Raw genomic sequence first — 19936 nt, forward strand, 5'->3', positions numbered from 1 at the left:
TTGCTTGGGGGTAAATAGATCTAGATGTGGAGTTGTTGGGGCATTTTAAGAGATAAATGGGATGAGATGATGAAGGTGTAGAGTGTAAAGTTCCAAGATTCCGAAGTCGAACGGTTGAAGTTGAAGTCAATTCGTTCATTTTGCGAAGTGGTAACTTAAGAGAATGGCAGGTCGGGAGTTATTTAATGCGGTGACAGCCACAACTCGACGCACTATACTTCATAAAATTATGTTAACACTTTTCAACTTTCACTTTTAATCTTGTTAGTAAAGAACAGAGTCTAGATATATTTACAATTCAAATTCAAATTCCCCTGCCACCGGTGAATGAAAGGATAATTATGTGAAAGATGTTGCCTTATTTTCTTTGATTTTCCCCGATTTTATCTCAGCTCGGGGCCATTTCCAACAGTACCTAGGTGTTTAAATACCGCATCTTTTGAGGCTCACTCCAAGATACAAAATATCTAACTACAAATCACACTCAAAATAAAATAAAAATTATTCCCCATATGTAAGTAAAAAGGGACTTTATTTTCCAACGCAAGGCATAATATGAGATGCATAGTCATGAAAAGAAGGCAAAGAGGATTCTCTGAGAAAATGTGCCATGATTTTCGATTTGATCATTTATTTTTAGCAACATACAAAAGGCAAAGAAACAGAGAAAGTGGAGAAATCACCAAAAATACTACGAAGAACCTCTCATAAATGAAATTCAAAAAGGAAGAATGTTTAAGAGAAGAAAAGAGAGATCTACTCTTTTCTTTGTTTTTAGTCATAACTACAGCTTTAGGTTATTCAGAAACACAGCATGAAGAAATTGATACAGTTATATAGTGTTTTTCTCCCTTTTCACACGCCTTATCTCAACTCCGTTTTTCCAATCAAAAACAAATTGGATTGAATTGAATCGAATTGAAAATAAATATTGATACAGAGAATTTCATTTTTTCCCTGTGTCTTCACAGCTGACCCGACACGACACGGCATTTTCACACGACCTGAAAAACTAAAAAGAAAAAAAAATATATCAAAAACACAGCTTCTTTTCTTTTCATTAACACATGCGAGCTAGGAACATGGGGGGTTAAGATTGATTCAAGCTAATAAGAGGTTCTGGGGCAAAGGGGACTATTATAAAACAACTTGGTGTGAGTAAGGGGGAAATGCTGTATTTTCTTTCTGCGCTGCAAAAGTTATCTTTTTTTCCTTCCTCGTCTAACAGTCCATTCTATCCCTCAACAGAAAGATGGAGGGGGAGGGGGACTCAACGACGAGAGAAAGGAAAGAAAGAAAAACGCCTTATAAAAGAAAAAGGAGGTGGGGTATCTTGATAGATAGATAGAAAAAGCGGGGGATCTCTTTTCGCAGAAAGGAAAATAAGCTGAGTTAATGACGAGGGAAGAAAGAAGAGAGAATAAGTTTCAACGCTGTCTATGATGAATGTTTTTTCTTTCATGATGCAAAAACACGAGAAAAAGAACACGAGAATAACAAAGTATTTCCATGACCGATCCGACCGATAATAGGAAAGATGAAAAAGGGCGGAGGATATATTTTTCCCCTGTTTTTCCTTTTTTTCCTCTCCTTCTTTCTTTCAAGAGCAGAAAAGCGCCGCCACCAAGTTTAAAACCGCAGTTGGGTTATTTCCCCCCATTTTTTGTATCATGCAAACGTTAGGCAAAAAGCAAACGCAGTAAAGGAAAATAAGCAATTGCATCAGAAGAGAAGACAGCATCAAATGGCGTATCGGAATACAAAAGAAACGACGGAAAGAACATAGAGCACGAGGCAAGAAACTGGAAGTAGTTCAACGCAAACGAGATGAAAAACAAACACTGAAAAGAAAAATAAAAAAAATTAAGGGAGGAAATTCGTCGCAAGTCATGATGAAAAATCAAAATCCCAGTGCCCGAGTTTTAAAAGTAACATCAAATCAAACATATTAGTAAAAAGGGAAAATATAAAAACACTCGGGTAATGGTTGTTGGGAAGAAAAGAAATTTAGGTAACCGTTTTGAGTCGAATCGAACTGAGTCAGGTCAAACCAAACCAACCCAAAACTCCCCTTCCCTTATTTTTTCATGGCCGACGTCAAAGAACCAGTCGGAGAACCAGTCCTCAATATTCAATCCCCGTGACAATAGGACACCAACGGAATGCGCAGCAAAACCAATAATCTCCCTTCTTTACCACCACGAACTTGGTCCAGTAGGCCCGCTCGGGTTGCCATACCCTCCACTGCCATATCCACCACCGTAGCCACCACCATAACCGCCAGGGCCGCCGCCATAGCCGGCGCCACCATCACCGTACCCGCCATACTGAGGTCGATCACCACCCATCCCGCCGCCGCTGCCGCCATAGCCACCACCACGACGAACATCACGCGTAGAAGAGCCACGGCCTCGTCCACCACCACGTCCACCGCCTCGTCCACTACTGGAGCCATAATAGCTTCCCTGCCGTCCAAGCTTTTCCAAGAAATCTGGAACTTCCTGGTTAGCATCCTTAAGCAGATCAACCATGCTGCGAGCGATTTTGAAATTCTTGCTCCGGCTGAAGAACGCCGTGGACAGTCCAGTGTTGCCAGCACGACCCGTCCGGCCGATACGGTGGACATAGTCGTCTATTTCGTTGGGGAGGTCGTAGTTTATAACGTGGGTTACGTTGGGGATGTCAAGACCACGGGCTGCGACAGCTGTTGCGACAAGGATGGGACAGCGGCCTGTGCGGAAGAGTTCGAGAGCTCGTTCACGCTCGCGCTGTGTCCGGTCGCCGTGGATGGCTGTTGCGGGCAAGCGGTGATCGAGGAGGAAATCAGATAACATGTCTGCTTGGCGTTTGGTCTCGACGAAGACAAGGGTTAGGCCAGTTGAGTCGCTGCAGAGGATGTCGAGAAGGGCGGAGTCCTTGTCCTTATCCGAGTCGCATTCTATGACGCGTTGGGTGATGTTTTCCGATGTGGATCCCACGCGACCCACAGAGAGGAAGATGTGGTCCTTCAGGAACTCTTCTGCTAGTTTTTGGATGTCTGGAGGGAAGGTGGCGGAGAACATGAGGGTTTGACGGAAGTGCTTATCAGGCATGTCGGATCCCTGGACAATGCGGCGGATTTGAGGTTCGAAACCCATGTCTAACATACGATCAGCCTCATCAAGGACCAGGTATTGAATATGGGAGAGCGAGATGCGACCACGTTCCATCATGTCGACAAGCCGGCCAGGTGTGGCAACGAGGACATTGCAGCCCTGGTCAAGCTGACGGAGTTGGTTGCCCATCTCAGCACCTCCGTAGACGACACGAGGGTGCAGGGCTGTGCGGTAGCAGAATTTGCGGGCCTCATCGTAGATTTGAGAGACGAGCTCACGAGTGGGTCCCAGGATCAAAGCGGTAGGATATGCCTTGCTCTGACGGCCAAGTCCTCGAGGGGCGTCTCCTTCAGGACCCCGTTTCTCGAGACTCTTGGAAAGGATTGGGAACAGGAAACCGCCGGTCTTTCCAGAGCCTGTCTGAGCGCATGCCATCAGGTCACGACCACCCATAACGATGGGAATAGAGTACTTCTGGACCGGGGTGGGAACTGTGTAGCGGGAAAGTATGATATTGGAAAGCAGGTGCTCATGCAGAGGGGGGTTGGTGAAGGCGGTGATGCATTCCGGGACGTCATGACCACTAGCTTCGACAGGGATATTCTCGTAGTTGGCAAAGTTGATACCAGTATGTTGCTTAGTGGGGTCGTCGGCTTCTCCGAAGAGTTCGAGCTCTAGACGTTTGTTCTCTGGGCCCTGAACGTGGCTTCCGCGTTCATCCCAGTATCCATGTCCACCGGCGCCGCGTGGACCTCTTGAGTACCCCGAAGATCCTCTATACGAGTTGGCGCCACCGCCAGGTTTTCCGTACTCATTTGGGTTGAACTGGCGGGGAGCGCCATTACCCCAGGTAGCACTGCCGTTCATAGCTGGAGCTGGTCCGGGTGGACGATCGCGGGGAGTGAAGTTTGGAGCATTAGCCCAGTTAGGACCAGCATTATGATGGGGTCTGTAATAAGTACAGATTTAACAGGTTAGTTATACGTTTTGCAATACGTTTGTTAACTTTTCAACCTGATATAACGCGTGTAGAAAAAAAAATAAAACAAGGCATCTCGCGTGTAGATCAAATTAAAAAAGAGATCAAAATACATACCCAGCGTTATTTGGAGCCCAAGCACTCGCGTTCAAGCCCTGGCTACCTTGAGGGCCGTTTCCGTCGATGCCCACAGGAGGAGCGGCACCGCGACCACGGAGATGGGGAGGGATATAAGCAGATCGACCGGTCGGGTTCGGGACCGCAGAATGCTGAGAATCGTCAATCTTGAGAGAACCCATGTTCAAGCCGTTTGCCATCTTGGATTTTCGTTGATGTTGTTTGTGTGTTGGCGGGCGTTTGAAATTTGACGTTCTGAAAAGGAGTCCAGAAAGAGTCAGTGGCGACTTCGTCCGGGATGTCTGGGATAACAACACTTACCAGGAAAGTAAATTAGTCGCGGTTTGTAAGCACGGAGAAACTGTTCACTAGCTAGTTTTAATGATGTAAATCACGAAAAACACGCTGGATCTCGAAGTGACAAAAAGGGTTCCAGATAAAAAGGAGGGTCGAGATTAAAGCGTGCGGCTGTTTTCTTTCTTCAAGAGTCCAAAGGAGAGAATGTAGAAGAGGCCGTGGGATTAAATGTTGCAGAGAGGAGGTATTTTAATCGTCGAAGTCTCTCATACACACGATAGATCGGAAGAAAAATAAGATATTAAGATCTGAAGAGAAGAACAGTCGAATTACTAAAGGGTAGTAAAAGGGAAAAATCTCTCAGATCTAAGTCTATGGGTGTTAAGATTCAAGCAGAAGGTTGATGTGGTGATAGGCTGCAGGATGTCGTTGTTATTGTAGGATACAGAAACACAAAGAAACGGGAAAATAGGAAGCGAGAAGAAAGGGGAGGAGAATGCGAAATATATGAGGATGAGATGAGAGGATAGTTGACGAAAGAGAGGATGTTTGTTGAAGAGTTTTTCAGAACTCGACGAGAGGGAAAAAATAGAAGAAGAGAAGAAAAAACAGTTGAAGTTGGCGGCAGCTGGAAATTTTTTTTTCTCTTTCTTTTTTTTTTCCCTTTTCCTTTTTTTGTGTTGGCTCAAAGGCAAAAAGATCTGAGGAATCAGCCGCGCTAGGCCCGTTACGGCAACCCCATTTTCGCCTCCCCAGCAAAAGCGCCCGGAAAAGACAACGCAGGTCACTCGCCACGCATTTTATAGGGCGCATGTACATGTGGGTACATGTTGTGCCGCAGTCATCATAGCCCAAAGCATAAAAAAGGGGTAAAACCCGGGAAACCCTATTCTGCTGGACTGCATCAATTTTCTCTTTCAATCTTTCCTTATAGTTCGCCAATCTGCAGCGTTAACTCCCCCTCGGGAAGCTGACCCAGGGTATTTGAGGGCCAGTAAGTTAATTATCAGTTTTTATTTTATACGGCTGAGAGGGTTAATGGTTTCCTTTTGACTTCCTGTGCGGAGCCATATTTATTAAATCAATAATGGGGCATGCTACCACTGCCCACTTCCACAGTCTCTTCCAGTGCATAGTCATATCTACCCATATCTTCGTGTCATCTCGGATCGGGCGTACAGTTGAAAGTGGGATTAGAAAGTTGAAAAACAATGGTTTTGAAATTCAGCCGGAAAAAAAAACCTTCAGCATGGTTTAAGTATTCAGACCATGAACAAACAGCCCTCTCATTAAAACTACATACACCAGTCATTCCTCACACTATCCCACACACATCTTCTATATGTCTCAGGCCCTTACTCTTAACCAACTTTAACTAATCCTAACCCCTAACCTTGGTGTTGAGGGCGGTTGAGGTTGAATATAGATGTATGAGTAATAGAGTTGATCATGTTTTTAATGTTAGTGGGCCACCATGTTCAATGTTGTTAAAACCACATTCAACTGTAACCTCACAGATCCCCATATTCACCTGGCAGACTGCAGAATCATTAGTTGGTGGTCTAGCTGCTCAATCACCACTACTACCTACCTGGGAGGAGCCCCACATGCTCAATGTCATGAGAAGTTTGCACGGTACAACCCTTTTTTCTCACTCGCCACACTCTCGCCGTCTCACTATCTACCTACCTACTCACATACCTCAAGATAAGGTAGCCGTTCCCGGCGCGCTACGGGGAGTCCTGGTTTGACTTTTGGCTCCGGAAGAGTTTCATCAACGTTTTGACCCCATGCTCTCCCTCTATCAGGGCAGAGCGTGTTTCCTCAGTTCCCCTGGTAAACGGAATGGGTTCAGAGAGAATATCTGACATACTCATTGCCTCTGACTCCATCCTCTATGGACCTATGGCCATTCTCCAGCCAAAGGAGACGTAAAGTTACTGTTTCTCTGAATGGTTCAACCATCCGAATGTTTCCGGTTCAGGAACATCCAAGGAATAATCGGAAAGACTGGAGTTAGATGATGAAATGGAGGTATATACTAGCGGTGGGTTGGATGGCGTAGTGGTAAGCGTCATCTATAGAAGGCCTTGCAGATCCCACCCACCTTCATCAAAATGATATTCATCACACAAGAAGGGTGACTGGTCAATAGAATGGGTTCATAATTAAGAGGTGGATGCTAGCTATATTAGCTCTAACTACGGTGCACTAGCTCTAAGGTAGTGATGGCTGTTGGTTATTCTAGAACTTCAGCTGTAAGCGATAGAGAGAAAGCATGGGATGGAATATAACCCCTTGCATAACCAAACGAAATATAGAAATATATTTTGAAGGTTAATTATGCAAACACGCCGCGTTCTTCGGGTTGATTTTACAACATGGAGTTAAACTCTTTGTTCCCTACTGTACGTACACCGAATCGACTGCGGCTGCACTGAAGCGAGGTGAGATGGGTGTAGACTTGCAAATCGTGACCGTCCGTAACTTGAATTTTCTTAACAGATAGTTGATGGTTAGATGGTAGGCAATATCCTGCGTATTGTATGGAGATATAAAGAGACATTTAAATCGTTCCTGATGTGATATATTTCTTTCCCCTTGGCGTTCTCTCTCAAATTCATTCAATGAACTGATATTCCAATCAAACAGTCATGGTAACAAACTGATCACTCAGTGCTAATCATGCCAGAGTCCATAAAACCATTAGCTCAAGATAATCAAAAATGTCAAAGAGAGTTTAAATCCACTCGTGACAAGAAAGGGGGAAAATATATGTGACCGAACATCGACCCATTTAAGGCCTCACCCCCTATTCCACAGCATTAAACTCCGAAACAACCTCATCAACAACCTTCTGCAACCCAATCCCTTCAATCCACAATAACACATTCTCCAAAATCCCCTCGCCTCAAAATAATTCTCAGATTGGACATCCAAAAGGTTCCCCACAATCAGCACACCCACCAGGCTAAAATCCCCCTTTGCAACATTTTCAAACCCTTTCTTCGTCAGCTCATCGAAGTCAACATTCTTGCCCGTCCATGTTGAACCAATCTCCTTTTCAAGGGCAGCGAGTAACGTTGAGGGAGTCACAGCAGCATCGGCGATGGGGAGGACTTTGTTGGCTGTCTTGTCGGCAATAGAGCGGGAGAGGGATTGGACGACGGCTTTGGCGATGAGGGGTAAGCGGGTGCCTGTGAAGGTTGCATCTTTGTATTTTTCGTCCCAGAGAGTGGCGGTTTTGCTGGCGAGGTCTTAGCCGAGAAAGCCGGATTTGATGCATCTAAGCGGTGGTGTGATACGAGTTACAATAAATTTTTCGTTTTCCACTGGCAGTTTATCATGCCCTCCTATTTTCGTTGTTTGTTGTTGTTGTTGGGGGGGGGGGGGAAGTGGGTTTGAAAAGATGGTAAAAGGGGAGATACAGGAATCTGCCTTCAAGGTTGCTTCTACCGTCACGATGACAGCCATGTACGGTACAGAACACTACTTACTCGTCCAAAAAAGGCCCTGTGAAGAGACTAGTCCATTCAATCAATCTGGCCCTCTTTCTCATTTAGATATTCTTGAATCTGATGTTTCGCAGCAAAGAACGGCACGCTTGCATGCGAGTGCTTATTTCTTGTATCGCTACCATGATCACTCGCAATGAATCTCCTGACACCCACCTTGATTGCAGCGTCGATTACCTTGATCTGCAGAGGGATAGTTCCACTTGCGGCGGCTGATACCACTGCGTCTTGTCCCTTAAGTGCCTTGACGAGGGACTCATTTGAGTAGACGCTTCTGAGGTGAGTGACGCCGGCTGGTGGAGTGTAGCTGGACTCCTCTCGTGTGAGAGCTGAGACGGAATACCCATATGGGGACTCGAGGAGGGCAGCAACTACAGCCTTCTTATGTAGAGGGGGAAAGTGTTAGGTAGAGTGATAAGAAGCTGGCTTGCATCATTAAGAGAAGGCTCCGACGTACCCTACGAGTCCGCTTGCCTATTTTCCATTTTGTTAGTCTATGTATATGTTGTAAATGAAAGTGTACGTACTGGCACCACAATAACGTTCTTGATAGTGCTGGACATTTTGGACAATTGAAATATCTGAGTGCGGAGGGAAATGGTCTGCGCAAGACGATTGGGATTTGCAAATTCCAAAGGATGTGAAATTCAATCAGCTGATATCACTTTTGACAAAAGAGACCAATTGTTGTTATATCCAATATATAACTTGTATTTTGATTACTTCTGGGTATCGAAAATGATCCTTCATCAGGAGAGTGCGGAGTATTTGTACCCCAACTCATCCCCCTGTCCTCATCTTATATGCAATCACATCCATGCTAAGTGGAATCACGCCTCTTATGGCAGCTCCGACTTATTGTGACCCACACCAACTGTCTTGTGGAGATCTAACAGGGGCAGTTGGCTTCCAAGCAAAGAGGGTGCATTCCGCGCAAAATCACGTCATTCAAGCCTCCAACAGTCCATTAAGGCAGGATATGCAGTGCCATTGACAATGGAGGAATTGAACCGAATTCGTGCAACAAGCTTGCTTATGAATTTGACGTATCGAATTCGTCATCCAGCGTGCAGAATAGTTACCCCCTAAAAAAAAAAAAAAAAAAAAAAGAATTGATCAGGTCGACTTCTTCTCTAATTACCATGAAAGGAGGCTTAATCTAACCCCGGACGACGCCGAAGCAGGGAAAGGGACGGGGAGATTGGTCATCCTTGTAAATCTATCTTCCGTGTCCCGATTGATATTGGTTTTGATCGTCCAACAGTTGGTTTTGAGTTATAGATACGGACTTAGCGGCGCCTATACTCGGTTACCGAGTATGTAACCAAGATAGGTTAGCCTTGGGGCCCGATCTGGCCAATCGTGGCTCATGTGGAGTTCCTTGACTGCATACGTTGTGTAGAAACGGCGTTAGTCAGCCTCAAGTTATTTTGATTGATAATCAAAACTAGAGAGCCGGATCGGATGCCGCGTTAAATTTCGGGGTTAAGTTAGATGTATCTTGCCATGGATCAAGCTGCTATAGTCGGCTTCCTTCATTGACTTGCCGTTTTTAGTCTTACTCCTATCAATAACCACAACTTTCCTGTCATTGAGGCTGGATATGGCGTCAATTCGAAGACACTGGGCATCTTAGGACGTCACAAGAACACCGTGTGAGCAGAGCTCACATGCGGTGGTTTTGCTAAGGTAGAGAGCATTGCTGAAACTTTTGACGCCTCGGAACTTTACATGCGGGATGGTCAAAACATCTGGCTGGTCCCTGATTTATGCGCTCTGGGAACTGGACGTGCGACTTGCGTCGCATATTTTTGTTCCTCAAGGTGAGTAGGATCCTTCTTGCTCTTGAGATGTTGATCCAGAATTCCTGACGGTGTAGTCTGATAGACGATAGACCGGTGTTGAACTCCACAACGACCACTGTGAACTCCAAAAATAGGTTGATATTGCAAATTGAGGATTTTTGAAGTTAGGAATTAAAGGGACAAATGGGGGCGTCTCGAGAAATTCGGTTGCCCTGAATCCCGGGATGATTGTCCAGGCCATGTCCACGATATCCAGAGAAAGAAAGAAGAGCAACACTAGACTAGCATTTGCATCAAACCGCAGCTTATTGACGATTACGTGGGTATACGATGCCTTGCTTCGGAAGATACACGTCAACATGACCGCACACAGAGGTTATATGACGTTTTCATACCTTCACAAAGTGGACAATACGTTACCTCCCTAGTATCTACCATTTTGATGTCGGATAGTCAGGTGGTCTCTGTTAGAAGCTAGGCGGAAATACGTCACTTCCAACTGCTAGGCTAATGTTTACCGAGTGTGGTCACCTCCTGAAGCGGGCGCAGCTTCAATCTGTCTCAAAAGTACGTTGTGTTCCATGTATTCTTCCTGGTATGTTGTAATTTGAATACCAGTATATTCTTTTAGAAAAGAACTACCGACACAAGCTATATAAGAACCTGTAGATTATCAGTCCCATGGCAGTGGAAATATATCCTCGAACACAGCTGTTGATCCTTGGTTGGTATTCCTATAAGAAGCAGTTAGTTGGACCAAGTGTCGTGGAAGTCCGGAAAAGAGGTGAGCAACACGTGTGACCATTAAGCGCGCGGAAACCTCGGAGCTGCAGCTAGTTACTTCGGCGCCTCGCCTCTGCGCGTCTGTTCATCCAAAACCTCCTTTCTTTATCCCTTTTTTTGACCTGTTCTTCCTCTGGCTCGTTCAGTCATTCAATTGACATGTCCACACTCCAGTCAAATTGCAGAACATAATATCTTATCCCGGAATCATTTGTCCTGCGTTCTACGGTTGCTCTATGGGTCTATCCCTCACTAACTAGTTAACCCTCCGGGATCGAAGTAGATGAATATCGTTGACCATCTCCGTGTCCCTTTTCCGGTGCATCAAAAAATCGGCAGCTCCAATTTCATGCTCACTCAAATCTCTGAGGGGCAAACCTGGACATCTTCTGGTGTTCATCTCGGATTAGGATACTCACAATGGCTTTCAACTTTCTTTTTGCTCCCATGGAGCAACAGATTGCTTCTTTCAATGATTTGTTCCACAAAGTCCTTCAGAACTTGCCCTTGTCCGTTCCCAGAACATAAGTTAACTTGACAAACTCCATACTGAACACAATGGGCTCTCTGGATTTGGTGTTAACAACGGAATTTTTGAAATTGTCATTGCCAACACTTCTAGAAGCTTAGACAAAGAAGACGAAGAAGCTCTACCCCTAACTCTGGGCTTGCTATCATTTATTTCCGCCAACCCTTGGCCCCCATTTCATATTGAATCACTGAGTTATCACGTTTGGGAGCGTATCTTTGAACTAGGTGGAAAGCGTGTGAAGCTTGATTTTGATCTGATACATGAGCAGGAAACTTGGATGCAGTGTCTCCGCACAGGCAAAGGTGATGAGTTGCTGGCTCTATTGCTTGCCTAAACACCAATCTAAAACGTATGGATTTTATGAATGCAACGTTGGATCTAATCGGCTCATACGTGGCCTGGATTGTCGTTAGAGGTGCTGTGCAGAGTTACGACGAGATCATCAACCAAGCTCTTTCGTCTGTCGAGTCCGAAGGAATCGCTTGTCCAAGCGGAGATTAACGGAGACGTGAATGAGTGCCAAGAGTTGATTGGTGAAAATGAGATGATTATGATTTCGACAAGCTACTCCAACGACGTCAACGGACCCATCACCAAAATCTTCAAATTTTCTTCTGGTTCCTTACACTTCTCCCCAATTTTCAAGAAGTGAAAATAAGGTCCTATCACATCCGGCATTTCGAATCCACGGGTGGATGAAATTTTAGACTGGCAAAGGACTTTCTTGGCCTTGGCAGCTTCAGCTTAGACAACTACATCCTCAACAAACGGTCAACCCTCAATCTCTTCAGCTAATCCAAGCGAATATACAACCCCAAAGTTGAACAGCTATTCCTCTAGCTTCATGAAGAAACCTTACTCAACAGCGGCTTCACAAAGAATGAGGTACGGCATTCCGTATTCTCAACTGACCACCTCACACGCTACATTAGATCGGTGACCCTTGGGTTTATATGCAGAAACGGAAATTATCCGCGGGAGAGACGCAGGTGAAATTTTCAGGGCCAAGAAGGTGGGCCGTTTCGTTAAGGGTATCTTTTTGAACATCTCCATTAACGAATATTGCTGGTGTTTCCACGGAGTCTTGGTTAAGAAGAGTTGGTAGATATGAAAGTCTGCAGTCGGGAGTTCGCACTTGTTAGTGAGGAGTTTCGATATGCATGCCGTTAGATTTGTAGTTGTTATATTTGATGGACTATATGGTTTTCCCTTTATGTTACGTTGTTATGAGGTGTGATTGAACGGATGCTTTAATGGGTTGAGGTTGAGGAGATGATAAGGTGTAAAGTTCGGAGGTTTATCATGAGTGGATATTGTTCAGTTGAGAAGTATCTACTCTTAACCATAACAGGTGGAAACGGCACAAATGGCTATCAACATTTTCTTCATAACAAAATGTTGCACGGGTCATCCTAGTGGTCATTCTTTGCAGGAAGAAATAACAAAGTCACCATCCGAAATACAGAACTGGAATAAATATACCAGTGGGGGAGTGAGATTAAAAAATATAAAGCGAAAAGAAATGGGGACCCGAAACCACATATAGACCCCACACAATACCAACAAAACATGCAACAAATTCCTCCCCAATAAAAAGGATAAGAATTCGTAACCACTAATTCCCGAAATCTCCCAATAACCAAGATCAAGAATAAAGTCATTATAAGCATGACAGTCTCACACGCAACCCATGAACAAATATTCCAACCAGACATCCTCCCAATCTTTTTCATTCTACCACCTCCAATCCCTTTCACCACTCTCACCTCCTCTCGCAATCCAGATCTCACGACTAATCTCATTCCACACAATCAGTCCGTTCACATCGCACACAGAAGCCATCCACATAATCCTCTCCACAACCTCCTTCAGCTGATTCCAACTCTGAACCCCAAACACCTGCACTACATTCCCCGCTTGTTCCACAAACCACTCCTCAGACGACGTGTTCCTTGCCGCAATGGCCCCCAGCAGCACCACCCAGAGCAGCAACTCCGCTGCCCCGCTCCAACAACTCTCATGAAGATTAGGGTTGTTGAGGTTAACACTTTTAATCTCGGCGGCTAGCAGTGCTCCTTTCATTAACCGGCAGAGACGCCGGAAGGGTCTGTTGGCTGCTGGTAAGGGGTAGACTACTAGCAAACTGAATATCATCGCTGCTATGCGGGTGGGTTCGTAAATTTTGTAGTTTTCTGATTGTTGTATGCTGTCGTCGTAGCTGCAATTGTGTGAGGCGTTCATTGGGTCGGGGTTGTGATAGTATTTGGCGCATTCGTTGATAGAATTTAGACTTAGCAGTTGATATTGTATCCAGTTGCGCCTGTCGGCGATTGCGGCAAGTTCAAGACCAGGGAGGAGGCCCTGGGTGTGTAGGTTTATGACGGCGGTGTAGTTTTGCATGTGACGTAGGACTCTGGTGAGGGTTTTGGAGAGGTTGGCGGTTGTGAATATGTCACTGGGGTTGGGGTCTGTGTAGGGGTCGTGGGCGGGTATTGGTTGGAGGTTGACGAAGAGATTTACCGTATTAACGGGCACAACGCAAGCGTTTAAGGATAGATCGGGCCAATTAGGTGTTTTTCCCACTAAGGTGTCTTTAAAGATGGGAATAAAAGGGAGGCGGGGTTTCGCGAGATATTTAGTTGTGAGCATTATGTGCGATCTACAGCATGGAAAATGGGGTGGTTTAGCAGTGTGTTTGCGATTGACAGAAACAATAAAGAAAGATGAGAGGAGATATTTACGTTGAGATAGTTTCTGCCAGACCAGGCAAGGTAATTTTATCCAGCCCACCCTTTGTTTGAATTAGTGTAAAGAGGCCCTTGACGTGCTGATCATTTAGCGACAAGCCGCCATAGACATGTAGCCATTGAAGGTTACAAAGGGGCACCCTTGGAGAGGTATCAGTATTTGTCGTCCATACGGAGTAATTGATCTTGTTAAAGGCCATGCATAATACTGCCAAGATAATTTCGTCAGTGCAGAGCTGCTGAGGATCAACCAGCATTTTATTTAGCTGTTTGATCGTCTCTGTCTCGCATATGACCTGTTCGAGCTTCTCTTCCCGCGTTTGTGGGGCAACCTGGGAGCTTTCCAATCGTTTCCGCGTCTGTAAATGTCCTGCGGCGCCATACAGGAAGGCTGTGAACAGGGCTGGATTGGCCAATGCGGGCGGAAGCCAACTCTTCATTACATCTTCTTGTCTCCATATGTGGTTCGAAGCACCAGGGACGAGACCGGGCCAGAGCTCAAAGGTGGCTACGTCCGTTATCAACAAGCGATGGTTAGTATAAAGCTCCGAAGCGATTTCTGGACCGTTCCAACAATCAGAAGAGCGAAGCATATAACTCACCATATCGCATTAACTTGTTAATTGAAGAACTCTTGAGCATGGAGGGGAAAACGTGGGGTGGCTCGCCAACATATGTCATGAGCTGGTTAAAGGGGCCGGTTACCGTATTATTTCCATTTTCATATGTATCTGGCGCTTCTCCCATATTCGATCCCGCTGATTGAACGTTCGAGGAATACTGAGTGACTTGTCGGCTGCCGTACACCGTACACGAACTCACCCCAGCTTCCACCATGTAGTCGTCCTCAGTGGTAGATGAGGTATATTTCTGGGGTGGCGGGAGGAGTAATAGAGACTCCTCCCCTTTGACAATATCGGATGCTAGCGGCCATGGCCTTTTCTCTGTGGCAATATTTGGATCATCAGGAGATGGTAAGGATTCTGTCGGCGGGTGAGACGATTTGGAATTTGAAGAACCACGATCTGCTCGGACAGCTCGATGCTGGCGCCAGATATATTTGCTGGCATGCGAGCGAATAACTGATCTGTTTTCTGATTTTTGAAGCTCGGAAGATGGATTGACACTGACAAAATGGAATATGCCGTTGGCTTTTGCATCAGTTTCTGGTCTCGTTGACGTTGCAGCAGCACGACGCTCTGATGCTCGAGCTCTTCTCCCTCTAGACGGCATAATTGGAAATGCCAAGACTATATGTTCTTATTTTTTTTACCTCAAGCAATTAAATTTATGACAAAAGAAATAATTCCAGTTATGAAGGGAACAGGAGTTTGGTCGAATGAACCTGAGAGGGCAGTAGTATTTGCTGCAGGAACCGTCCTGTCGAACTACTTAATAGGTTGATGCTGCCTTGATCGAGGATATAAAGGATTCTCCGAATCATTCGAGCGCAAGAAAGGGATACTGTGGCACTCTCGATGTCGGTCTCGCTCAACGGGATGGTGGCTGGCTTGCGTATGAAGGAGCGAGGCTGCGGGTCAAAGAGGCGTTCAGAGCTCAGAGTTGTTTCGTGGAATAGAGATATAAGTTACGCCTCCCAATAGTATATAAGAATACCCATGACTTAGGTGGGATGTTTTGTTGGCTACCATTGCAGTCAATAACAAGGCCAATCGCAATTCTTCACCAGCACGGTTCTGCGATCTGCTAATCGATTTAGCTTTTATGCACTGGTCTGGTCTGGAAGAGAAATGGCTCGAAATCAGGTGAAGTTAATACCGTCCACACCAGATACGTCAAAGCGCAATAAGGCTGACCATTTGAAAACAAGGGGCAACAGAATCCCCAAGGGATGAGGGAGGTGTTTAGAAGTTTGATTCAAGTTCCAATTGGCATTTCCTTTCCAAGACAGGAGAATAAGCGCAATCAATTAAGCGCACAACCCTGGGCCGACCTTTGAGTAAACAAAGTAGCACGAAGAGAAGGATTGTTCAAAATGAACGGCAAAAGGACGGATGGATCAAATCAGAATTGCTGGGACAACAAATCTGTGTACCATTGGGCGGCGCCTCTGCCGTTTTCTGTTCCGTTTTAACCCTTTTTTTTTTTTTTTAATTTTTGTTTTTTAATTTTTGTTTTTTTATTAATGCGTCAACCCTGGGAGCAGAGACCCTTGACCTCAACTGAAGGGTAGAGAAACCGGGGAACCAGCCCAGCCAAAGAGCGCCTCCAGCTTCCTGGTAGCAACCTGGGTTGTGTCGTTTCTGGCACCGTGTGCTACCATGTACGTAACATTGCTTTGCTTAAGTCACACATCGACCTGCTTCGAGAGATTACTCTCTCTATGCCAATGGATGCACGCCTCCTGCTGTGGATCATTGTTGGAGGTCTCCCCAGGACTTAAAAACTGGCTTCTTCAGACCAATTCGACGGGCATTAGGCCAGATGAATGTCAGCTTGGTTTTTATTATTCTCGAATCCAAACGCTCTGATACGCAGTGGGATGTTTATCTGGCAATGACGAAGACACAGGGTTGATTGAAACAGTCGGGGCCATTTGACAATTTTCCAGCCCGTGTCATGCCATGGGTGTTGACTCCAGTTGAGTCGGCTCACGATCTGGCGGCGGTGAGTTCTGAGTTGGTCTAACCCCCTTTGTCTTGCAGTCTGGCTGTTGATCAAGATCATGATGGTGGTTGTTGATTTTGGCTTTTGGCTGTTGATGTTGCACCAAATTATTTTCTCCAGGCCGAGGAAAAGACGGTTAACCAGATTTTAAAAATGTTCATGTCGGGCCGCAGTTGTAAAAAGTCGCGGCTTGCACTTAACACAACATGTGGATACATCCTGTGCATAACATAAATCCGATATTTTCACCCGATACAGATATATTAGCCCTAATGTCTGTCGCGGAGAGATAGATGGGACACCGCTCTCTTCTTCCCAGCAGTGTTATTTCCTTTTCCATTCTCTTCTCTTCTGGAGTCTGGCGTAGTTGCAAGTTAACCGCGTTAGTTATCAAGCCCTGCCTGCTTCAGTGGAACTGTAACCATTTCTCCACCACAAATGCGTAGCCAAAACCATCCCAATGGCTTCTCACGCTGCTTGGCAAGATGTCAACGGACATTGGGACATGGATGAGCTGTAAACTACATCCATACATAAATACATTCCTATACGGTGCTTGCACAGAGCTTGCGTGCAAGGGGTTAAATTCTAGACTTCTGGCTCTCACAAAAAACCTTCCAGAAACATTAACTGACACAGAAGAACACATCCGAAATTACCAGAGCATATTTCCATGGACTCTGTTAAATTTACACAACCCCCTTCACATAATACCAGCTCTCACTCTGATTTTCCTTCAATCCATTCAGGTCCACTCGTCAAGAACGCTTGAAACTTCATTATTATTCGCCAGCCTCTGTGGGGTGGGTGATGGGCATCGAGGCTAGGCAGCGGGCGGGCTCGAACTAGTTAACTGACTACTGGCACATGAGTGGAGTTATATATAAGTTACCAGCTGGGGGCCCAGGCCAACCGGTTGATGGGCCCCTAGCAGCTGGAGCATCTCTTGACTCTCGAGCAAGCTCAGCTGATCTATGCAAAAGCTAAGAGATTTAGACAAACCGTGTCTATATTTGGCATCTTCACGATTAGCACAATACACTCAAAACATTCCTCGCTGCCGTCAGAGCTAGTTCACAGTTGGCCCGCTATTACTGTGAAATCCTCCTCTCTTGGTAAGATGAACTCCGCTGTTATGTTGAATTTGTGCTAGGGCAAATCTTGTTTTCTCGTTCCAGGTGGAGATTGAAATCGATACAATTGGCAATTTAAATTCTTACTCCGAGGAATGATAATGCGATCAGAGAGCCAGAGGGTAAATGGGTCCAAGAGAGCGGCTTGGAAATGTGAAATCACAAAATTATATCATAGAGTTAAAATATTACCCGTAACAACGCTTTCGCTGCCTGTCGATATCACCAGTCCAATGATCTGCGGATTGGGAATTACCGTTCCCCCGCTGATTCATAGGAACTAGCGTATGGCGACGTGTATAAGTTCTGTGAGCTGCTGAAGAATCCGCTCCAGTCACACTCTCTGCAACCAATGATCATGAAGAATGCTTACCGAAGACAGGAAGAGATCGTCGTCTATTCGAAACAACAATAACTCATTATTATTCTTGCTGATCCGGAGTTTTTTTTTATCCATCGTCCTTTGAACCAACCAAAATGTCATACCTATTTTATCAGTGTTTAGCGATAAGCTTAATGGAGACCAAAACTTACGAGGCCTTGAACCTCATTCCTGGAAAAGGACCTGGCAGAATGTTGCGCCAGTCCGTATCACCCCGCTTGACTTTCAACGAGCCAAGAAATGGCAAGAAGTAAATGTATGTACAGTCGGCTAGCTCCTTGACTTCATGTTTATGATATTAAAAGCTTATCCTGGGATAGAAACAAGGCTTCCTACATAGCTTGTAGGTGTGTGTATCGTGGGATGGCGTCGCAAATCCTTCGTATATGCACATGCTCGAAGACATCGCCGTTATTGTATTTCTTTGTTGAGCCAATTATTTTGTAGGGGCGACATCGAACCACCAGAAGAAAGCTGGATGCACACCTAAAAAGGGAGAGGGAAAACTAGAACGGGAAAATCACAGACACTCAAGGAGTGCGTCATCTTCAGATACTCATCTCCAGCCTGGATTTGAAGATCTTCGAGGCTATCCCAAAGGAACGAGACACTTTAAAGTGAGTCAAGGGGGCAAACGCACGACCGCTGTGTAATTACCAGAACCAGATCATAGCAGACCAATTAAGCTCCACGCCTCTTCTTTTGTTTTTTTTTCTTCGTTTTTTTTTTTGTTGTTCTTGATTAACAAAAGAAGAAGAAGCAAAAAAAGAAAAGAAAAAAAAAATGTAACTCTGTCTGTCCATTCATGAGTTGCTCAGAATATCACCTAAGTAGAGCACTTACTGGACAGTCGGAGTGTACTCCAATGTAACTCGAATACCCGTGGAGACGGTATGAGGAGTTGAAACAAATTCTCGTTACTCATGAATATCATGAACTCGTGCTTGTGCTCGTACAAGTTGCTCGTGGAAGACAAGTGAACAAAAGTTTAATCCCATCTCCTATGTCGATCAAGTTGGATACCTGTGCCATGCAAGGGTCACCGAACAATGTTCCTCAGCTGCAATCATCAGTTGGCTGGGGCAAAAAGCCTCGACAGAGGGCAAGACAAAGTAGTAGAACCCGTTGGCTGCGGGTACACGCTGTTTCATGCGAATCAAGATCAATCAACACGGTCTTTTGTTTCTGCCAGTTATTTAGCACATTGGCAAGAAAATGCGGTGGGAAATTGCATATAAAGCTATATCCTTCCCAGAGCAGGACCGCAAGAGATCAGCCCTGGGAGCGTTTTTGTTTTTGCCGGCTGAGAAGGACGCGAGTGGTGGTAGTCGAGAGTCGAGGACCTCGCCGATTTGAAACATGAGCTAGAAGAAGAATGTCGGCAGCCGAAAAGGGTTGAGTTGTATGTACGATCGACGTACTGTGCATGAACGAAATGGGAAGAGAAATTTCTGTACTTCAGTAAAGAATTCCAGCACACTTTTTTTTTTTTTTTTTTTTTTTTGGGGGGGGGGGGGGGAAAGGCAGACAGCAACGGTACACAGGATAGACACTTGAAATGGGAGGTCAATATGCACATAAGCTGGCGTAAATAATAAAACTGCGAGGAACTAGTTATTGGTCCCGAAGCCGTGAATTTATTACGGTTCGTGCTATATGGATTTGTTATTTTCTCCTTTGTTCGACCACGCGACAAGAATAGGACGAGGGTACAAAGCAAAGAAAAAGGGACTTCGCGAGGGTGAATTGACCATATACCAAGACAATATATATGAAGTTATTAATTTTGCCTCGGTTCCGCATTGATCCTTCAAGTTTGCCGGGAAATAAAGATTGCGCAGATGGAATACAGGCGAAATAGCCGACATATTACCGTGAGAGAGAAATTCTTGGGCCTTGTACAAAATACGGACTTCGTTGCAA

At 45.2% G+C, this 19936-nt stretch overlaps 5 protein-coding genes across 5 annotated transcripts; 1 reads left to right on the plus strand and 4 right to left on the minus strand.

Moving 5' to 3' along the window:
• Nucleotides 1–2192: 2192 nt before the first annotated feature.
• On the minus strand, nucleotides 2193–4391 carry PAAG_00734 (ATP-dependent RNA helicase DED1; the record flags this gene model as incomplete). The annotated part of the gene is made up of 2 exons (XM_002796829.1): nucleotides 2193–4044; nucleotides 4192–4391. The coding sequence occupies 2 exons, from the start codon at nucleotides 4389–4391 to the stop codon at nucleotides 2193–2195; spliced, it is 2052 nt and encodes a 683-aa protein (XP_002796875.1).
• Nucleotides 4392–7293: 2902 nt separating this feature from the next.
• PAAG_00735 (hypothetical protein) lies at nucleotides 7294–7962 on the minus strand (the record flags this gene model as incomplete). Its single annotated transcript, XM_015844120.1, has 2 exons — nucleotides 7294–7745; nucleotides 7917–7962. 2 exons carry the CDS (start codon nucleotides 7960–7962, stop codon nucleotides 7294–7296), a joined length of 498 nt encoding a protein of 165 aa, XP_015700901.1.
• Nucleotides 7963–8021: 59 nt separating this feature from the next.
• Nucleotides 8022–8566, minus strand: PAAG_00736 (hypothetical protein; the record flags this gene model as incomplete). Its single annotated transcript, XM_015844121.1, has 3 exons — nucleotides 8022–8384; nucleotides 8466–8477; nucleotides 8531–8566. The coding sequence occupies 3 exons, from the start codon at nucleotides 8564–8566 to the stop codon at nucleotides 8022–8024; spliced, it is 411 nt and encodes a 136-aa protein (XP_015700902.1).
• Nucleotides 8567–9741: 1175 nt separating this feature from the next.
• PAAG_11167 (hypothetical protein) lies at nucleotides 9742–9970 on the plus strand (the record flags this gene model as incomplete). Its single annotated transcript, XM_015846863.1, has 2 exons — nucleotides 9742–9826; nucleotides 9891–9970. The coding sequence occupies 2 exons, from the start codon at nucleotides 9742–9744 to the stop codon at nucleotides 9968–9970; spliced, it is 165 nt and encodes a 54-aa protein (XP_015703470.1).
• A 2887-nt stretch (nucleotides 9971–12857) lies between these two features.
• On the minus strand, nucleotides 12858–15103 carry PAAG_00738 (hypothetical protein; the record flags this gene model as incomplete). The annotated part of the gene is made up of 3 exons (XM_002796833.1): nucleotides 12858–13782; nucleotides 13865–14378; nucleotides 14473–15103. 3 exons carry the CDS (start codon nucleotides 15101–15103, stop codon nucleotides 12858–12860), a joined length of 2070 nt encoding a protein of 689 aa, XP_002796879.1.
• Between the last annotated feature and the right edge of the window lie 4833 nt (nucleotides 15104–19936).

This window comes from Paracoccidioides lutzii (assembly GCF_000150705.2).
Source record: "Paracoccidioides lutzii Pb01 unplaced genomic scaffold supercont2.2, whole genome shotgun sequence".
NCBI classification, from domain to species: Eukaryota; Fungi; Ascomycota; class Eurotiomycetes; order Onygenales; family Ajellomycetaceae; genus Paracoccidioides; species Paracoccidioides lutzii.